This window comes from Rhamphochromis sp. 'chilingali' (genome assembly GCF_963969265.1).
Source record: "Rhamphochromis sp. 'chilingali' genome assembly, chromosome: 14".
NCBI lineage: Eukaryota > Metazoa > Chordata > Actinopteri > Cichliformes > Cichlidae > Rhamphochromis > Rhamphochromis sp. 'chilingali'.
In genome coordinates, this window is record NC_137941.1 from 28,070,358 (window position 1) to 28,091,408 (window position 21,051).

Consider the following 21,051-nt stretch of genomic DNA (forward strand, 5'->3'; position numbering starts at 1 on the left):
AATTCATAATAAGTCACCTTTTGAAATTGTGTGCCACTGATTTCACCCAACTGTGAGACATGTTACTGTGTATGTCTGAGCTGTGTGTAATACCTGAATTATGCTTCAGGAAATCTACATCTTCCTTTAACATAACCAGAAACCGCTCTCAACCCTACATCCTGACCTTCCATGTAACCTGTCTTAAAAGGGTTCCCGGTTATGTTGTAAGTTAGGACTTAGATTTCCTGCTGAAGTCTGAATCAGGCTTGAGGTTTGAGTTCGCATGCTGCTCCTCACTCGTCTCTGCACTCGTCTTTTTGTTTGTTTTGCACGCTGCATGTGTTTGTTTGCATGGCACTCCGCTCAGATGCCCAGGTGGTGTCGAACACTGCCAGTAAGTAAGACCTGACAGAGCAGATGCTTTAGTGTGTGTGTGTGTGTGTGTGTGTGTGTGTGTGTGTGTGTGTGTGTGTGTGTGTGTGTGTTCCATGATTCTAGTGATAAGTTCTGCCAACTGTGTTTTACTGTTTTCTTCCTCCTCTGCTGGCTGTAGGCCAACACGCTGTGTGACACAGCCATCTTGCAGGTTGAGTGCATCACTGTGGGTCTAACACGGTGAAACGCGTACAGTTCAGTGTGGAGCCTGTTCAGTGCTGTAGCAGACACAGGGTTGGGCTTTAAAGTTGGCGGGCAGTCTGGTCTGCTGTGCTAACTTCCTGTTCCATATTTTAGTCAGCCTTTCAAGCCAGAAAACCATCTATGGCCAATTCATTAGGTTCTCTGAGTTTAATCTAACACAGTATATAAAACCTTGTTTCAGGAGGGATGCAATGCAATGCACTGTAACTTTGGAAATGTTCTGAGTATGAAGGTAAAAATCTACTAAATATACTCGTGAATTTTTTGCTCCTGTCCCTAACTGAGCCTCAGCATTTTCCAATTAATGAGCTCTAAAAAGGTCTTAACGTGGCAGTGTATCGTGAGCCTGCAGTGGAGGCTCCTCTCACTGATATCTTTAAATGTTGTGGATAAAATTATGGAAACTGAAAATGAGATGGTTAGTTTTAGGTATAAGAACCTAAAAATGTGGAAAATCCTGTGATAGACTTTACATCCCACAGTGTGTAGGGGCCCTAAGGATTTCTTTTTTTTTTTTTTTTTTGGTCCTGTCTTGCTTTCACCTTTTTTGTCATTTTCACTCCTCCTGCTCCTCCTTCAGGACGAGTCACTCCAGCGGCTGCAGAAAGAGTCGGAGATCCTGCAGAAGACCTACGCACACTATTTCGACCAGACCATCATCAACAACGAGATTGATGAGACCATCAGGCACCTGGAGGAGGCCATTGACCTGGTGTGCACCACCAGTCAGTGGGTCCCTGTGTCCTGGGTGTACTGACCCGTAACATCTCATCCGCCTTCGCGCTCTCTCCCCCTCTTCCACTTCCCGCCAGCAACACCTCGGCTGTCTTGCCCTCTTCATAACTACAACACCGACACAGAAGACTCTAATAACAGAAGCCGACAGGGCAGCCCTCTCTACACTGCACTCGATCGGAACCGACTCAGCGTACTGTGAAAGCGTAACAGCATTCAAGCGTCGGACTCTTGCCCTCGCAGATGACCTAGTCTCATAGTGTTGTATAAAAACAGAGTAAAAGTGAATATTGTCATGTCTGTACTAGCTAGGAGGCAACATTTTGTAGATGTTTGTTTTAAAGAGACAGTACTGCGTCCCGTCCTCTCATGTTGGTGCACCTGCAGTAACCCTCCCATCACGGCTGTTGGAGGACACTGTCTGCAGATGCAGTAAAAGCACACACACTGCAATGTCTTTCATCTGTAGATGTTTTTTGTTTTGTTTTTCCCCTCTCCAGCTGTTAGTGCAGTCACACGCACCTTTGGACTACCGGGTACTGTCTCTTCTAAATAAATCCATAAATGGTTTTAGAGATTTGAATGAGGTTATCATGCATGTGGACATTTGCAAGCTTCCATGCTGTCAGTCAGTGTTCCCCGTGTCCCTCTGTAAACCCTCCGAGAATTAAAAGAAGGCAAAATATATATATATTACCAGAAAGAAATTAAAAAAAAGAAAACATTCCAGCTCTTTGGAAAAGTGAACTCAACCAAAAGGAAAACAAAAATGTTAAAAATAAACCAAGAGTGACTGAGCCAGATGTTGACTTGACACCTATGCACATCCCTTGCATTTCAGGTGATGTTTCTAAATTTCTAGAATTATCGACCATGTAAGTGAGATGTGTTTGTATTTAAAAAAAGAAAAAAGAAAAAAAAAAGGAAGAAATCTAATAAAAGTTTTGATTTTTTTTTTTCTCTTTTTGATTTATCGTACACCTAGTTCAGCATTTGCCATTTCCAAACTGTGATGTCCAAGAGTGTGTTTCAATCCAGTTTAAAAAGCAGCGATAGATGAGATCTGTCTTGAAACTGTAACCGTGTGCGAAGCAAGTGCAAGTGCACGCTTTACTTTGTGCAGAGCTGACGGCTTCAGAGGATGAGGAGGCCGTGCGTGCCGCTGAATAACCACATACAGTATATGAATATGACTGCCCCTCGGGTGTAAATGACTCCACAATGATGCAGGTTCTTCGGTATGAACAGTTTTTTTTTTTAAAATATATTTCCTTTTATGTGTTGGAAAATTAAACTTGAAGTGTCTCTTCATTGCGTTCTTTTTGCAGCGTCACATGAAAAGCATCTCTTCTAAAATCTGGCAAAGACCTGCTCAGGGTGGTGCTGGTCACGCTGTACGTGTATCATTTAGTATTAAAAGCCACAAAAATGCACTAATGTGTGACGTTCACTCAGAGATGGAGAAAGATGTAAGGAAGGGGTGAGAAATTGTTTTCATAGATGGGGACTTCTCACAAAGTGATGGTCGATAAGCTGGAAAATCAAAGGTCATATGTAATGAAAAAATGGATATTCAAATTTAATAATAATAATCTTCAGTTTCAGTTGCCAGCTTTATGCTGGGTTAGAGGCTGGAAGATAGCCATGATAACTCTAGTGTCTGCTCATATATTGGGGAATGTGGCTCTTTGCCAAAAAGCAGTAAACCTCGGAGCACTCACAGCACCAGCAGCCTGTCCAATTCAATTCAATTTTATTTGTATAGCACCAAATCACAACAAAAGTCGCCTCAAGGCGCTTCATAGCGTCCACAAAGAAAGCAGCTCTTGTAGAGTTCACAATACAAATGACTTTTTCTGAATGGGTCATTCTAAGCTGATATTTGGAAGCCCATGAACTTTATATTACTTTTTTTTAAGTATTTTCCCCGTTCCTTAGTTTTTAAATGATTTTTCCATTGTTTGTTTGGGTTTTTTCACATGCTTCAGATCAAATACATTTTAAAAGATAACCCCAGATAAATACAATATGCAATTTTTGATTGATGAATTCATCTATTGAAGGAAAAAACCTATTCATACCTGCATTTTTCATTGAGCCAGGCTAGTTGCAAAATCATGTTTGTATAGATGTTTATGTCTGCGTCTAACTTGGCTAATATTTACATTTACTGAACTTTTACTTTAGTTACCTCCAAACTCGCTGACGTAAAAAGTCCAAAATGTAGGTAGTATCTTAAGACCTGAACTCTCCCATGGCATGCATTTTTAATGAATGTGGAAACAAAGAATTAACCAGATTTTTTTTTTTTTTACCTGGTTTTTGTTTATGACAAAAATGAGCTCCACATATGAGGACTTTCATCTTAAATTTCATTAGAACAGTGGCAGCATAATTTCTTCATAAGTGGATATCAGGCCCTTGTAGAGCAAAATTTAGTGTTTTGGTCTAGACAACCCAAAATGTGATGTCCACATATATGGACGCCAGGTCCTAGGAGGTTAAAAAAGGGATGGGCTAACTGCCATTACACACCAAGTGTGTAAAAACGACAGAAAATTAAGAAGTTTTTGCATCCAAACGTATGTTTCAGTGTGGAAAAAAAAATAAAATCAGTCAACATCAAGGTCCTGGTGTCCCTGAACAAGAAAGGGAAGGCCCTTTCTTGTTCAGGGACAAGTGAGCTTCATCCAGTTCTCACCACAAGACACCAGCAGGGAGAATTTTGAGGTTGATTCTGGAGCTAAAGCTGTGTCATGACCGCTTTCATACATATTTCAGGATGTCAGTGACGCAGTTTGAACTCTTGTTAACAGCGTTGGGAAGAGAGAAATCGTTTCAGAGAGCCGCCTGCTTCTGAGGTAAAACAGTATTGTTTCATTATTCCCAGATCCCTGTCTGTTTAGTACAAGTGTGTGTTTTTGAGCTACGAGCAGATTTTCAGACTGGGAACATACGTCCATCTTATTTACACAGTACATAGTCCAAAGGACCACATTAAAGTTGGTTTCCTGTAAGAAATGCTTTGTGCACATCCCTCCAGCTTCAGCACTGCCTGTGAGTAACTGCAGCTCGATCCAAACCAATGAATCCAGGCGGGTGCTTTCTGGGCTGATCACATGTTAGTTTTATTGCAGCATAAAATCAAAAGGTTCATACTACACTTTACTGCAATACTAGATTTTTAATTCACATTTACTACGTTTTGAAGTAGCTCAAAGTGAAGCCAGCTGCAATTATTTACTATGATTTTAGGTCGTTTAGTGCAGTGGTTCCCATCTAAAGCTCTATGGACAAATCTGCTTTTAGTTTTAAGACTTTTGTCTAATCCTGGTTTCGCAACTACATTTGAACTAAAAATGCTCAAATCTTGCTCAAATCATCTGCCTAATTATAGAGGTCACCTTGTTCTGCCAGAGCCGTTCTCTTCCATCAGAGTCTCAACGTGCGCCTCAGAACATTAGCAGGAGATCCTTTAGTTCCTGCAGGTGTGCATTCGTTGGATCAGCCTGGTTATGGTGAGGTCAGACCGGGAAAACGTGTACACATAAAGCAGAGAGGCGGTACCAGCAGCAAGGGCAGATGAGGCAGACCACAGTGGATAAAAAAAATATAACGGGCATGGATTATTGAGGCCAGATAGGGTCATTACACACACACACACACGTCCATCTATCCAAGTTTCATACTGGCAAACTCAGGAATACCTTGATGGATATGGCCCCAAAAGCCTCTTCTTAACTCATTAGATTTTGGTGGTTAAGGCCAGTGTGAAAAGGTTACACATCATTGTAATGTTCTGCAAAACCACCTTCTGGCCTTCATTCAGCAGCATAAGTAGGGAATGGAGGAGGAAACAGCAACAGGAAGCTGTGTTGTTTCACACAGCATGCATTCACGCTGCACTGCAGAGAGAAAAACGTGTTATCTATTGCATTTCCCAATATATTTTTCATATCAAACAACTGGCTAATTTAAATGTTTCAGATGCAAATGACCTTGTTACTCTTCACCTTGTGGCACATATGAAGATGAAGTTAATCATGTATTTATGTGTGTATGTGCATGCATCGTTCCACCAGAAAGAAAAGCCAGACTTTTAGTTAAAGTCACGCATAATAAATGGAGTCCAGCATGTCATACATTCCTGAGGCTTATATACCTCAGGTGAATGTGCATTAAGCTGACCTCTCTGTTGAAACACTGCATTTGGTGATTTCAATCAATGCAAGTGAGCGATTAGAGTCCTCCAGAGCTGAAACCTGTGGTTTGCTGTTGAATAATCCCATAGCATTAACGTCAGGGGAAAGAAAAACAAGGAGCAGTTGACAGGACAGCTGTGGTTTGTTTTCTTTTTTTTATTCATTTTTTATCAGGTATGGATGTTAAATATCTCACAGTTGATGTGTTACCTAAGCAAGAAGAAGAAAAATAATTGATTTTTAAAATCTAGCTTCTTCACCTTCTCCGAAAGCCCCACACTGATTTATAGAGAACAGCCCTGGGAGTCGGGAAAATGTACAATGACCACGATCCTCTCACACACTTTTATCACTGAGGTGGAGGCAGAGATCCAGCTTGGATCAACAGTGAAGAACGTGAAGATTTGTTGAGTCTGACACAGAGAAATAAAATATTAACATTCACTTCATGCAGAAGTTTTGATGTAGCTTTTTTTTGGCACTTTAATCACCACAGGGCAAGTGTCATCTGATTTTATTAAATGCAAGAAAACTCACATGAAAATATTTTAGATGGATGTATTGCTAGGGGAAAAGTTTCCCATTTAAGGTGATACAACTTTGTGGCAAATTGTTGCTTATATATTCAGCATTTACAGAATATACCGCTATAACCTTGGTTCTCTGAGTGAGAGATGGCAAACTTTGTTCACCACTTCAGGCCAACTTTAAGAGTGAGCCATCACCGACATCTCCATAGACCTTCATATTTAAATTACCAGCTGACACACATGTGCAAGTGTAAACAATAGCTATTCATTGGGCTTCACATTTTCTAACTGGAGTCACTGAACTTGATCTTATACCCGTATGTACCATAAGGGATTATTTTAATATAGTTATATGGTTATGTGGTTACTAACAGACCTGTGAGTTTGGCTTTCAGTTTTGATGAGTTGCACTGATTAGCAACTATCTGTGTCTGTGAAAAACAAAATACAACAAAGCTAACTGGCTATAGCTGAAATTAAAAGAAAAGCAAAAGAAAGTGCTACAACTGAGATTTCAAGTCAGGACACTGTAGTGGTGAATTAGAAATGAGGTCTCCATTTGTTGTGTATCATTGCCACCTTTACAAAGTCAGTGTGTTTTTGGGCTCCACCAACTCCTGAGGGAACTAGCTGCTGCTTTAGCTGCTAAATGCTCATTTCGTTGGTAAGCTAGTCTCTAACACTATCTATCAGACTGTTGGTAATGCACTAACATAGTATATAGTCATTATGTGATTGCAAGAGTCCTGACTTTTCATTGACAATCCCAGTTATTATATCCTAATAGAGCATTTTGATTGATAGGCTGCAGCTCCACCAGGCTTCCCTTTAACTTGCTGAGGTCTGAGTCATCATGGGTGACAAACTGTACTTTAAAGAAGGCCAAAGCTGTCTTTTTTGTGTCAGTTAGTTTGTGATTGCCATGACTTTGGAGAATATTTTAATAAAAAGAAAATATATATATATATTCTGTTTCCTTAGGATTAGATTAAAGCTGAATGCTGTATGGCAACAGAGGGTTAAAGCTTTAGACATGACAGTCTGAGTGCATAATTCCCAGATGACTGCTGTTTATCTTCGAGACCTGGGCTGCTTTGTTGATTTTGAATAATAATACAGTTGAACTAGAAGATGTACTTAATCCTGTGGTCTGAGACATCATCAGTGACATCTACAACCCTATGTCACTACAGTTTGTATTAAACTGTTTTCTAAGTCTTGGCGATCGGAAAATGAGCAAATTAATCATTCTAATTGGCAAACACGTGCCCTTCTCCAAAATACAGGGTTAGGAGAACGTTGGCACCTATGATGACTTAGACCTCAGAGAGCTAAACAAGCATAGCCCTGCCACCATGCACAAATATGACCACAGGTAGTAAAATATTCAAAGCATCAGTAAGTAACAACACTCAGTGCATTATGGTGCAGTAAAAGTTGTTAAGATAATTCCAACATGTTATATGTTGAGAAGTAAATTTAATCTCTAAATGTACTATTCTATTTGCTATGATTGTTATGTGTGCTGTACTGAACAATCCTGCTACTACATCACATATGTTACATGATATGTCCATGAGACATGCAATAATGTTTCTAATCTTCAAAGCAGAAGGATTTTCCCCTTGATCACAGTTTCTGTTGTTTCCAGTTCATTTCCTAGAAAGGTTTAACATGTAATCATAAATTCTTGGAAAGGTGCCTGGAAATTCCACTGACTAAAGATGATGTTATATTAATTAATGCAAGTCTGTCATAGCTGTTATCACATTAGAAATTTGTTCAGATATGAACCTTTGCAGCCCTGCGACAGACTGGCGATCTGTCCAGGGTGTGCCTCTCCTCCCGTTCCCATGACAGCTGGGACAGACTCCTCCTGCTCCCCTGTGACCTGGAATTGGACGAGCAAAAGAAAATGTTGAGTGCGAGAGGGACGAGGTGCGACATCAGCCTCCTCGCTTGTCTTAGTCCCAGCATAATCCCACATTAACGAGCCAAAGAGGCCACTGGGCGGATTAAGTGAAACGGGTCAACCCCTCGACTGATGCTGAAAGGAGTCACTGAACCAGCACATTGAAAGCTTAATTATTTATTTTATTTAGAAAAATAGATTTTGACAGAGCATTGTGTCTAATAACAAAACTGAACTGCACCACAGGCTGTCTGACCAAACTACTCACACTCACCGGGGTAGAAAGAAAGCAGTCGCCTGTGTTATGGTATGTCAGCCACACAAAGCACAACAGTGTAAGTGTGTACATATGCATTAAACATGCTTTGACACTGCCCCCCCCTCCATCCACAATATATGGCAATGACTCACCACAGTCCCTGTATAGAGAGAGATTATACCCATGCACTAGAGGCAAAGATAAAGTCCGTCTGTGTTACTTTATAGCACACACAAGCAGCGACGACACCGAGCTGCATGCGGTAAGAAGATTAATGAATTTGTGGAAAAGCTGCAGAGCCTACACACAAAAAAGAGCGGACGTGTGTTTAGGAGATAACTACAGGAGCTCTCATCTCCTTTAACATTGTGAATGAAAATACAAAAACAAAATAGTCGGACTATGTAACGCTATGAATATTACATCATAATTAAAATGACGACTTATGCAACAAAAAAACTAGATGTTAGCTTACACAGTTTGAGTTTCATTGCCACTGCAATTGCACAGATGAATCCTGCCGCTGTACAGATTTGTATATGAACGAGGAGGAGCATGATCACATATGAAGTAGTATATATAAGTCTTTAATCTATAACCAGTATGGTAAACCACATCCAGTCCTTCTTACCTGAAAATATTCAGTTTCCCCTGTTTGCATTTTACCAGGGAAACAATCCCAAAATCCTACATCAGAGCATTAACACACGCAAACATGAATAGCAACCCTTTTATATTCGCATGAGTAAATAAAACCATCTTTTATCTCGGGAGCATTTTTTTTTAAAAAGCTTCCCATGTTCCTCATGTGGGTCATGGAGCAGATCTCATCTCCACTGTTCTCACGTGCAGTACAGAGAGAAAAATAGATCTGACTGGCCAATCAAACCCAAGCTGAGCCACATCACAATGAAGCAAAAAAGAGACTCGCTTGGCCAGGCCCGTTGACCTGTGACCCCTGCAGAGAGCTGCCCATCCTCGCTCTCAATCAGGGTCCCGTTGCGGAGGCTCTCTGTGCCGTTCCCCATCTGATCCCCGAACTCCGGGTGGATCAGTGTGAAAATGAGGCTTTTGAAGCGGTTCTCTGTGGTGGAGGTGATCTCCGAGGAGGCCGTAGTTAGGTTGAGGTCGGCGGGGTCCACACATGTGCCGTTCACCTTGGCGAAGACCACCTCACCGAGGTCCAGTCCGGCCACAGAGGAAGGTGAAGCGCAGGGGATGTCCCGCACCAGCTTGTAGTTTTCCATCCACTCCTTCAGCCACTCAAGGGAGCAGTCGCACTCCCAGGGGTTTCTGAAGAGGTAAAGCCGGCCCAGGAAGTAGATGGGCTGGAAAACAGGGAAGGGAAGGGTGGTAAGATTGTTGCTGTTCAGGTGGAGCGTGATTAGGCTGGTCAGGTTCTCAAAAGTGCCCTCCTCGATGTATAGCAGCTGGTTCCTGTCTAGGTACAGGACCTCCAGCTCCACCTGGTCACTGAACCAGGTCTTGGACAGGTTGGTCAACTGGTTACCCCCGAGGTTGAGCATCTTGAGCCGGCTGAGGCCTTTGAAGGCGAGCTTGGGCAAATCAGACAGCAAGTTGTCATTGAGGTAAAGGTTCTCCAGCCGTGTAAGGTCCTGGAAGGCCTGCTCATGGATCACGTTGATGCGGTTCTCCTGGAGGTTCAGGTACCTGAGAGAGATTAAGATGTTTGAAAGAATGAACTGGTTTACACAATAAGAGAAGATCAGTGGCTGTGTTAGATTTAGACAGCCTTTCTTTGCTACCAATATTCAGTTTGTCATGCTTTTGTTTCAGCACAGAAAATCGCACATGCTACCTTAGGCACTGCAGACTCACACCAGGAACCACACCTGCACAAAATAACTTTGTTCCATGTCATCTGTAAAATCTCTGAAAACAGGATGGGAGCAGTGCATGAACTAAGGATGAATACACAAACTTTGAACTGCTGAATGCTTAGTTCAAACAGAAGATGAACTGAGCGTGCAATGAGACCCTGCATGAGATAAATAAGCAGTATTTTGAACTGTGACTGTGGAATAAAAATCTGTAGCTGGAAATAAGCATAGCAGGTCTGCTTTAATAGTTTATGCAAAACCTCAGTCAATAAATGAATGCCTGTTTGTAGCTATGTGAGTTCATGCATGAGCTTGGAGCCTGTGGCTTACTTGAGGCTACCCAGGCCCAGCAGGGAGTTGTAGGCCACTGCCTCTATCTTGTTTCTCTCCAGATAGATGTGAGTCAGGTTTTCCATGCCTCTGATGGCCCCCGGGATCCTCCTGAAGTTGTTTTGGAAACAGAGCAGCTCCTTCAGTGCCGTTTGCTCTATAAAGATACGATCAGGGATGCTGAACAGGTTACAGTCGGACAAGTCGAGGCGCACCAGCTTCTTCACCCCTGTGAAAGTTCGTGTGTGAAGGTAGCTGATGTACTCGTTGTGCGCCATTTTCAGCTCCACCAAGTTCGAGAGGCCCTGCGTGACAGAAGCTGTTAGTCAAGTATGAAAACTCTAAAAATATAAAAATGAATTTCTTGTAAATCTAGTAAAGATACAGTAGTGCTTGAAATTGTAGATTTTTTTTGTATTTCTGCATGTTGATGGGTTTCCTCACATGATCATTCAGGCAGTTTTTATATATATATATACCTGTTTGTTACGTGTTTGTATTTTTGGTTACAAAATCCTTCAGCAGAACATTCAGCAAACCTTAAAGGCTCCTGGGGTAATGAAGGAGATGTTGTTGTGGTCCAGAGAGAGAGACTTGAGGGAGGGCAGAGTACCAAAGGCCCTTTCTGACAAGAACTTGAGCCTGTTTTTGTCCAGGTTGATGGCGGAGGCCTCACACGGAAACTCTTTGGGCAGCTCAGCCAGGCCGGAGCGGTCGCAGAGCACGCTGCAGCTCTTCTCCTGCGTGCAGGTGCAGGATGGTGGGCAGGCGCGAACACAAGCCCACCGTGCCAGCACCTCCTGAGGCAGCAGGCAAAGCACAGAGACTGAAAGGAGGACAGGATGGGTGTTATTTCAGAGTGTGGTGGTACTTTCAGTATTTTTACAGGAATTGAAAAGCTTGGTCTACACATGTGGTGAAAGAGTGTTGGAGGCCTAATTCTAACTAAACAAGTGCACTAAGTAAGAAATGTGAGCTAATGCATACTAAATGAGCCACCAAAAAGTCAACTGGTGTTAATATTGTTGTCTATGATGTCATCTTATGTACTATTAACAATATTTTCTTTTTTTATTAATCAGGTCATCGGATGATTTGAAATTAAAAGTGACACAAATATATACATTGTATAAATTTATACCATGTTGTTTCTTTATTTCATTTGTCTACTCTTAGTCTTTAACTAAATATTTAGGCTGCAGTGTTTTTCATAACTGTTTTTTAAATGTAGTCAATGAATTTAAAAAATCACATTAAAAAATGTAATGAAACAAATAAAAAAATAAATAAAGGACAATAAGCTCTACTTGTTGCAATATAATCTAGTTTAGAGTTGTGAAAGAAGTTTTAGCAGCAGATTTTCATCACCCTGACGACGCACCTTTCTGTAGTATGACCCTTTTCAAACTACAGGGCTTTACCACATCCCCTTATATCAAGCACTATTATAATTATTATTATATAATGCTTCAGTTTCTCTATATCAAGACAGAAAACCTTTCACACTCCTGCCCATTTAAAAAAAACCATCAGTTGCACAATGTAACAAAAGGAGTTGGGCTCATAACTTGTTGGAGCAACTTTTTGTAGTTTTGTCATTATACACCATCACAATCAACACATGAATGGTTGCAAACCTTCAACTTTAACTGAAAGGGTTTTACAAAACTTTTCCATGAATTGTTTTGGAATTGCATCCCCTATTTCCAGTCAAAAATTGACTGGAAAATTGCCTAACAAGCAGTTTCGTGGTCAGGTGAAACTGTATCATGACAAATGAAGCAGACATAATATCTGAAGTTATTTTATTTTATAGCTTTTCGTTGTAATTTTAAATATCAGGCCAAAAGAGATGTTGATAAAAGTTAGGGAGGCCATCATTACTGACTGGTGTAGAGTCAACAACCTGTCTCTCCCCTCCATCACGGACACTGATAGCACCCGCTCCATCCGCAAAGCCACCAGCATTGTGGAGGACCCCACACACCGCTCACACACACTCTTCACCGTGCTGCCTTCTGGAAAGAGGTACCGGAGCATCCGGGCCTCACTACCAGACTACAGAACAGTTTCTTACTCCAAGCCGTCAGACTCCTGAACACTCTGACTGGACTGACACACGTGCACACCTTCATACATGTCACTACCAAGCACTTATCTGCAGTATCTCACACTCATACACACACACACCTACAGACTAGAGATGGCACAATACCACTTTTTTATGTCCGATACCGATACCGATATCATAAATTTGGATATCTGCCGATACCGATATGAATCCGATATAGTGTTTTTTAATCAACAAAACTGTTTTTTTTTTAAATATCTTGCTGCATTTTGTATAAGTTCATACTCAAGTTTAAAACAACAACTACACTAAAGATATTCTGTTATACACATGTGGTGAAAGAGTGTATGCAAAAAACCTGTATGCAAAAAAAAAAAATATTTCATAGTTCAGCAATACTGATCAATCTAATAAACTTAAACCTACACCATCCTCCCTATTCTGGTATTTTAAAGAGTACTTAGCGTAAATATTAAGCAACCTAACTAATAGGGTTCCAACTCCCAGCAACAACAAAAATAAATAAATAAAAAATAGGGAACCACCCCTCACGCTCCACCTCATGATGCTTAATCGACGTAATCAACCTTAATTTGATGCAGTGTGAAAAAAATGCACAGAAATCAATTATTTTTCAAGAAATATTAAATAGATTCAACATCTTTCTTCAACAAAATTGCAGACTGCACAGATGGTACCTTCCCAAAGGAAAAAGTACTATAGCTTACTAGGGTATATATATTAGACTTAATAGTCACTATATACAGTAATTGACTTCTATTCATTTTACATCAAATTAAAACTTTGGGTGTAAGATTTGGATAATTATTTATTAAAAGCGAGACATTTTAAATGAGAATAAGAAAGAAAAGTATGTCTTTGTGCCCCCTTTTCCCTGTTAATGCCCTATCGGCCCCCCTGGCTAAACTTTGCTAGATCCGCCCCTGCACAGTTACGTCAGCTACGTAGAAAAAGATCCTGGAGTAGAAAGTAATAATAAATAAATTCTAACAACAGCTGATCAAGCTTAAACGTGCTGCTGTTGTTCAGCCGCTGGTTTCCTCTTTCTGGTGCAAAGTGGGCCAAAAACAAACAAGAGAGACGGACTCGCGACAGAAAAGCCGATCAGCTGATCATTAAGCAGTTTCATGATTGAAGTAGCAGCAAGAAGAGGCAGTCGCTCCATATATCGCTTGTTAAGCTTAACGCAGGAATGCTTTACAAACATTCAGAGATGGACTTACACACTTGCTTTACTTCTCTCGGGGATAACTTTGTCGGAGATGAAATGCCGGGTTGCTAGCGAAGCTCCACATGCTATCCAGACCACCGACAGGTCCCGCATGCCACAGCCGCTCTATCACGTGATGCACACTGCTCCGACGTGCTAACGTTCTGAGGCGAGTTACGGCGTGTTGCAAGTTTTGTGAGGTGCTTTCGTGATATTTAATGGATCGGATTACATTTTTTATTTTTCTCCGATATCCGATCCAGTAATTTAGGTCAGTATCGGACCGATACCGATACGTAATATCGGATCGGTCCATCTCTACTACAGACACCAAGTTACTTTTGCACAATACTCAGCATTTTGCACATTTCCACTGCACTGTCTTGTGTCTGTATCGTCCTGTTCTGTCTAGTGTTGCACTGTCCTCCCGGTGGGACATGCCTGGAACACCTCACCCAGGAGGCGCCCAGGGGGCATCCTTGTCAGATGCCCGAACCACCTCAGCTGGCTCCTTTCGATGTGGAGGAGCAGCTGCTCTACTCTGAGCCCCTCCCGGATGGCCGAACTTCTCACCCTATCTCTAAGGGAGAGGCCAGCCACCCTTCGGAGGAAACTCATTTCCGCCGCTTGTATCCGCGATCTCGTTCTTTCGGTCACTACCCACAGCTCGTGGCCATAGGTGAGGGTAGGGACGTAGATCGACCGGTAAATTGATAGCTTCGCTTTTACACTCAGCTCCCTCTTCACCATGACGGACCGGTGCAGCGTCTGCATTACTGCTGCTGCAGCCCCAATCCGTCTGTCGATCTCCGGCTCCCTTCTCCCATCACTCGCGAACAAGACCCCGAGATACTTGAACTCCTCCACTTGGGGCAGGAACTCATCCCCGACCCGGAGTGGGCACTCCACCCTTTTCCGGCTGAGAACCATGGCCTCAGATTTGGAGGTGCTGATCCTCATTCCCGCTGCTTCACACTCAGCTGCGAACCGTTCCAGTGCGAGCTGGAGGCCCTCACCCGATGAAGCCAACAGAACCACATCATCCGCAAAAATCAGAGACGAGATTCTGAGGCCACCAAAGCGAAAGCCCTCCGCCACTTGGCTGCGCCTAGAAATCCTGTCCATAAAAATTATGAACAGAACCGGAGACAAAGGGCAGCCCTGGCGGAGCCCATCACCCACCGGGAACGAGTCCGACTTATTGCCGGCAATGCGAACCAAGCTCTTGCAACGGTTGTATAGGGATCGAATGGCCAGTAGCAATGGGCCAGACACCCCATACTCCCGCAGCACCTCCCACAGGACACCCCAAGGGACACGGTCGAATGCCTTCTTCAAGTCCACAAAACACATGTAGACTGGTTGGGCAAACTCCCATGCACCCTCAAGTATCCTCGAGAGGATAAAGAGCTGGTCCAGTGTTCGACGAAAACCGCATTGTTCCTCCTGTATCCGAGGTTCGACTAACGGACGAACTCTCCTTTCCAGCACCCTGGCATAGACTTTCCCAGGGAGGCTGAGGAGTGTGATCCCCCTGTAGTTGGAACACACCCTCCGGTCCCCTTTCTTAAAGATAGGGACCACCACCCCGGTCTGCCAGTCCACAGGTACTGCCCCTGATCTCCACGCAACATTGCAGAGGCGTGTCAACCAGGACAGCCCTACAACGTCCAGAGCCTTCAGGAACTCGGGGCGGACTTCATCAACACCAGGGGCTCTGCCACCAAGGAGTTGTTTAACTGCCTCAGTGACCTCGCCCCCGGAAATTGGCGGGTCATTCCCCTCATCCCCAGACTCTGCTTCCTCCTCGGAAGACGTGTCAGTGGGATTAAGGAGGTCCTCGAAGTATTCCTTCCACCGCCTGACAATTTTCTCAGTCGACGTCAGCAGCGCTCCACCAGCACTATACACAGTGCAGGTAGAGCACCGCTTTCCCCTCCTGAGACGCCTGATGGTTTGCCAGAATCTCTTCGAGGCAGTCCGAAAGTCTTTTTCCATGGCCTCTCCGAACTCCTCCCACACCCGGGTTTTTGCTTCAGCCACTGCACTCTAACTAACTGAAAAACATTCTCAAAGAGACAGGAGTCCACTGTCAAAGTTTACAATTAAGATGCACTTTCATGAAAGGTAAAATAAACAGTTTACGACTAAATGCAAACCACCGGTTCCACTCACTCAGATTAGACTTTGCTTTAATGTGTGATTGTCAGCCTAGCTGCTGTGTTTTGGACTATTTAAGAACTACTTTACATGCAAGTCTAAACAACAATCTGAATAACTGTGTACTAAGTTTTCACAGAAGTTTGATTTTTGCTGTGTTTCTTGGATGAAAGAAACAAAATTGGATGAGCTTCGGGATATTAAAGGCATTTCAAAGGCAGATAATCTGATTTTGCTTGGAGCCCAGTGGAATGACTGACCTTACATGCACTTCACTGTTCATTCATTGAGTCATGCGTTTCTTGATCATGTGTTCTAAGTACATTTGGAAATTGAAATGTGTAAACACCATGAATGGTACATGAATATGACAGCTACAGTGGGGCAAAAAAGTATTTAGTCAGCCACCGATTGTGCAAGTTCCCCCACTTAAAATGATGACAGAGGTCAGTAATTTGCACCAGAGGTACACTTCAACTGTGAGAGACAGAATGTGAAAAAAAAAATCCATGAATTCACATGGTAGGATTTGTAAAGAATTTATTTTCCACCCTAATTTACGAATAAGTATTTGGTCACCTCAAACAAGGAAAATCTCTGGCTCTCACAGACCTGTAACGTCTTCTGTAAGAAGCTTTTCTGTCCCCCACTCGTTACCTGTATGAATGGCACCTGTTTGAACTCATCATCTGTATAAAAGACACCTGTCCACAGCCTCAAACAGTCAGACTCCAAACTCCGCCATGGCCAAGACCAAAGAGCTTTCGAAGGACACCAGGAAAAGTATTGTAGACCTGCACCAGACTGGGAAGAGTGAATCTACAATAGGCAAGCAGCTTGGTGTGAACAAATCAACTGTGGGAGCAATCATCAGAAAATGGAAGACATACAAGACCACTGATAATCTCCTACGATCTGGGGCTCCACGCAAGATCTCATCCCGTGGGGTCAAAATGATCATGAGAACGGTGAGCAAAGATCCCAGAACCACACGGGGGGACCTGGTGAATGACCTGCAGAGAGCTGGGACCAAAGTAACAAAGGTCACCATCAGTAACACACTACAACGGCAGGAAATCAAATCCCGCAGTGCCAGACGTGTTCCGCTGCTGAAGCCAGTGCATGTCCAGGCCCGTCTGAAGTTTGCCAGAGAGCACATGGATGATACAGCAGAGGATTGGGAGAATGTCATGTGGTCAGATGAAACCAAAGTAGAACTTTTTGGTATAAACTCAACTCGTCGTGTTTGGAGGAAGAAGAATACTGAGTTGCATCCCAAGAACACCATACCTACTGTGAAGCATGGGGGTGGAAACATCATGCTATGGGGCTGTTTTTCTGCCAAGGGGACAGGACGACTGATCCGTGTTAAGGACAGAATGAATGGGGCCATGTATCGTGAGATTTTGAGCCAAAACCTCCTTCCATCAGTGAGAACTTTGAAGATGAAACGAGGCTGGGTCTTCCAACATGACAATGATCCAAAACACACCGCCCGGGCAACAAAGGAGTGGCTCCGTAAGAAGCATTTGAAAGTCCTGGAGTGGCCTAGCCAGTCTCCAGACCTCAACCCCATAGAAAATCTGTGGCGGGAGTTGAAAGTCCGTGTTGCTCGGCGACAGCCCCAAAACATCACTGCTCTCGAGAAGATCTGCATGGAGGAATGGGCCAAAATACCAGCTACTGTGTGTGCAAACCTGGTAAAGACCTATAGTAAACGTTTGACCTCTGTTATTGCCAACAAAGGTTATGTTACAAAGTATTGAGTTGTATTTTTGTTATTGACCAAATACTTATTTTCCACCCTGATTTACGAATAAATTCTTTACAAATCCTACCATGTGGATTCATGGATTTTTTTTTTCACATTCTGTCTCTCACAGTTGAAGTGTACCTCTGGTGCAACTTACTGACCTCTGTCATCATTTTAGGTGGGGGAACTTGCACAATCGGTGGCTGACTAAATACTTTTTTGCCCCACTGTATTTCTAGTATAAAATAAATGTATGCTGTTTTATCTGACTTGTCATACTGCTCAGCCACAAACCATCCATCCATTCTCTTCTACTGCAACAGCCTAAACCAAGGGTGTCCAACTCCAGGCCTCGAGGGCCAGTGTCCTGCAGGTGTGTCCTAACCCAGTAGGACATGCCCAGAGCGCCTCGTCCAGGAGGCAGCCAGGAGGCATCCTAATTAGATGTGCAAACCACCTGAACTGGCTCCTTTTGATTTGGAGGAGTAACAGCTCTACTTTGAGCCCCTTCCAGATGGCTGTACCTCATCCTTTTTGTGAGCCCATTCAACCACCATTCAGAGACAGTTCATTTCCAACACTTGTATTCATGATCTGAACTTTTTTCACCACAAAAGATCAGGGCACTGTCTGCAGTGATCCAATCTGTCCTGGCACTTGTGAACAAGACCCAAGATACTTGAGCTCCGCCACTTTGGGTCAGCCACCTCACCTTTTTCTACTGAGAACCATGGCCTTGGACATGGAGCTGCTAATTCTCATTCCTGCAGTTTTATACAAAGCTGTGAAGCACTCAAGTGCAAGCTAGAGAACGAAATCTGCTGAGGACAACAGAACCACGTCATCCACAAAAAGTAGAGACGAGATCCTGAGGCCACCAAGGTGGAATCAACAAAAAAACCCAAAAAACTTTACAGGTTTTCCTTTTGTTGCTGTTGTTGTTTGTTGACAATGAATTTAAATTTTTTTTTTGGTTTATTAATTACAGAAATTATTTTTATGCATCCAAAAATTGGTCAGAAATACTGTGACAGATTCAAACAACAGACAGGAGTTTTTAAAAAGTGCTTGACTAAGATACAACATAATCATTAAAAATATTATAAGAGGCAAAACGACTAACCTTGAACATAAATTTTAATTATCATTGTTGAACAATAACAGTAATACACTATATAATACTATTTATCCAATCTGGGAAATTCTGTATATGTGTACCCCACTACAAGCACATTTCATGATGTGTGTTTCATAATATTTCCTTTATTTGTTATTTCTCCGTATTACTGTACATGAAAACAATATTGTTTTCGCAAGTTTTTGATGTTTTTGATTCATCAAATCCTTCAAAGTCTACTATCATCAGTAAATAAAAAGATATAATGAATTAAAAATAAATAAATACATCTTTGATATTAAAAAGATTTTGCATCCACAGCAGGACACTGCTGCTTAACTAAAGACTAGATGTTTGAGTGACGTCGATGTGTGGCCCGAAGGCTAAACTGGCCGTTTGAAACGATGATGTGATTAAGAAAGACAAGCTTATATCAGAGATTAGCTCCACAACAATAAGTATTGTCTGCGCCTGTGCTTTCACTCTTGATCTGGTTCGCATTAGCTCGAATTCAGCCCTGCCTTGCAGTTTGATCGGTCAGTCTTTGATGGAGCCACAGCAATTCTGAAAGCAGGAGAAGAAACTAAGTCAAATGAGCCCAGAAACAGTGGAAGAGAGAAGAGATTGAGACTGACCAGTGAAAATGATGACAGTCATTACTGTAGCCGCTCATCTGGGACATGCCAGGATTAACGGAGGTCTGAAATGGCACAAACAGAGATCTTAATGATGAACAATTATGAGTTATACAAATGCTGCTGGAGATCTTTAGATGATCTAGTGTGGTTGGATAGTTTTATCTGTTAACGGCAGGAAACCACAGACAGTCGGTCTTTACAGCGATGCTAAATTTACAGCAAATCACAGAGGAAATCCAAGAAATTCAAAGCAACATACCTGTAGCTCTTTCCAGAAAGTTGCATCCATGTGTACCAAACGTCACTGCCCAAATAGTCATGCATGTGTCCATCCCATGTCAGTCCACAAAGGGCACCTTCAACAGCATCACTGAGTGAGCTGAGCAGAAGCTTCTGCCTGCCACGGTTCCCCAACAAAAAATGCTGCATGTTTTTACCCTTCATCCACCCCACTTCACCAAATGCGCGTGCGTGTGCCTGTCTGCGTTCGTGATGGAAAACACACATCAAAAAGCCATCTCTTAATGGCAGTCAAATCCCCTGGGTAGAGTGGAGTGATGGAGAGCGGATGGCAGGATTACAGAAGTAAAGTGAACCTCTGTCATATCAAACTGCAGAGACAGAGCAGTGAATGTTGGATGTCAAACTTATGAAAATAATGCAGATGCTGAAAGCGAACAGATATTTATCGAGTCGTCACTGCTGGGTCGGAGAGAAGCGATTGAGAGCAGTTAGTTAAATAAGGCTGCCTGTGCCATACAAGCTTCATGGATCAGCATCTTTCCCCATATCTGAGGCTCTTAAATGACCCTAAAACCTCATTCTCACAACATGACACAGAAATTATACAACAGGCTTTCAATGGGTGTCACTGACTCAGTGGTTATGAAACCTACTCAGCACATTAGAGACCATGTGACCTTTTAAGAGTAACATGAAAACCCCTGGAAAATTGGACTGAACATGCTTTTCATGTAGGATGAAAGATATATATTTGTTGTGTGTCCTGACTGCCTAAAAAGCTGCCACAGATGGCCAAAGTAGAGACCATCTGTAGAGGACTAAAACACAGGTCAGTTTTTTTTCTTCTTTATTTTATTAGAATGGGTTTCACTAGAAAGTTCTGCACACAAGCTTCCCATGCTCCTTGAACATGTGGTTCTCCACAATAGGTGGAGAGAATATTAGCATACAGGGAAGGGCAGCCCTCTGAATCTAGGTCATGCCTGAGATTTAAGTCACATGTCTTGACTGAATTCAGCGACCTCATTGCTGTGCACTGGCATGAAAACATAACCTGACTTCGTCTTTGTAGCTGCGAGTGAGGTATTCAAACTTTCTTAGATGTACTGCATTCACACCATGTGAATTTGCTCCTGTATACCACTACACTGGATATTAAATCAAGTGCAGACTTAACTGAGGGGATTTTACAAAGAATTACATAACCTGTTTAACAATTAGACATTTTTACGCATAGTTACCGTTTGTCAAAGGCTTGAAATTAATTGGAAAATTGATGGACAAGCAGTTTCATGACCACATGAGGCCTGTTCCCTCATTACGGCATTAAATCAAATCGATTAAAGATCAGGAGTTGAAATGTTATTTGTATTTGGTCACTGGAACTCCAATTAAACCTGTCAGAGAC

The 21,051-nt window shown here is 42.5% G+C and overlaps 2 protein-coding genes across 13 annotated transcripts in view; one reads left to right on the forward strand and one right to left on the reverse strand.

Annotated features, from left to right (window-relative positions):
- caska (calcium/calmodulin-dependent serine protein kinase a) overlaps window positions 1-2,708 on the forward strand; it is a 176,034-nt gene extending 173,326 nt beyond the window's left edge. For 6 of the 12 annotated variants that reach the window (XM_080902399.1, XM_080902400.1, XM_080902390.1 and 3 more), the window contains one exon: window positions 1,202-2,707. In XM_080902399.1, the coding sequence (XP_080758525.1) occupies window positions 1,202-1,378 (177 nt within the window). In that variant the 3' untranslated portion in view covers window positions 1,379-2,707. Of the gene's footprint in view, window positions 1-1,201 lie in introns of all 12 variants that reach the window. The other 6 variants (XM_080902397.1, XM_080902401.1, XM_080902393.1 and 3 more) reach the window with 3 other exon arrangements.
- Window positions 2,709-9,101: 6,393 nt separating this feature from the next.
- Window positions 9,102-19,732, reverse strand: nyx (nyctalopin; the record flags this gene model as incomplete). Its single annotated transcript, XM_080902752.1, has 4 exons — window positions 9,102-9,930; window positions 10,431-10,735; window positions 10,970-11,256; window positions 19,660-19,732. 4 exons carry the CDS (start codon window positions 19,730-19,732, stop codon window positions 9,102-9,104), a joined length of 1,494 nt encoding a protein of 497 aa, XP_080758878.1.
- Window positions 19,733-21,051: the final 1,319 nt, after the last annotated feature.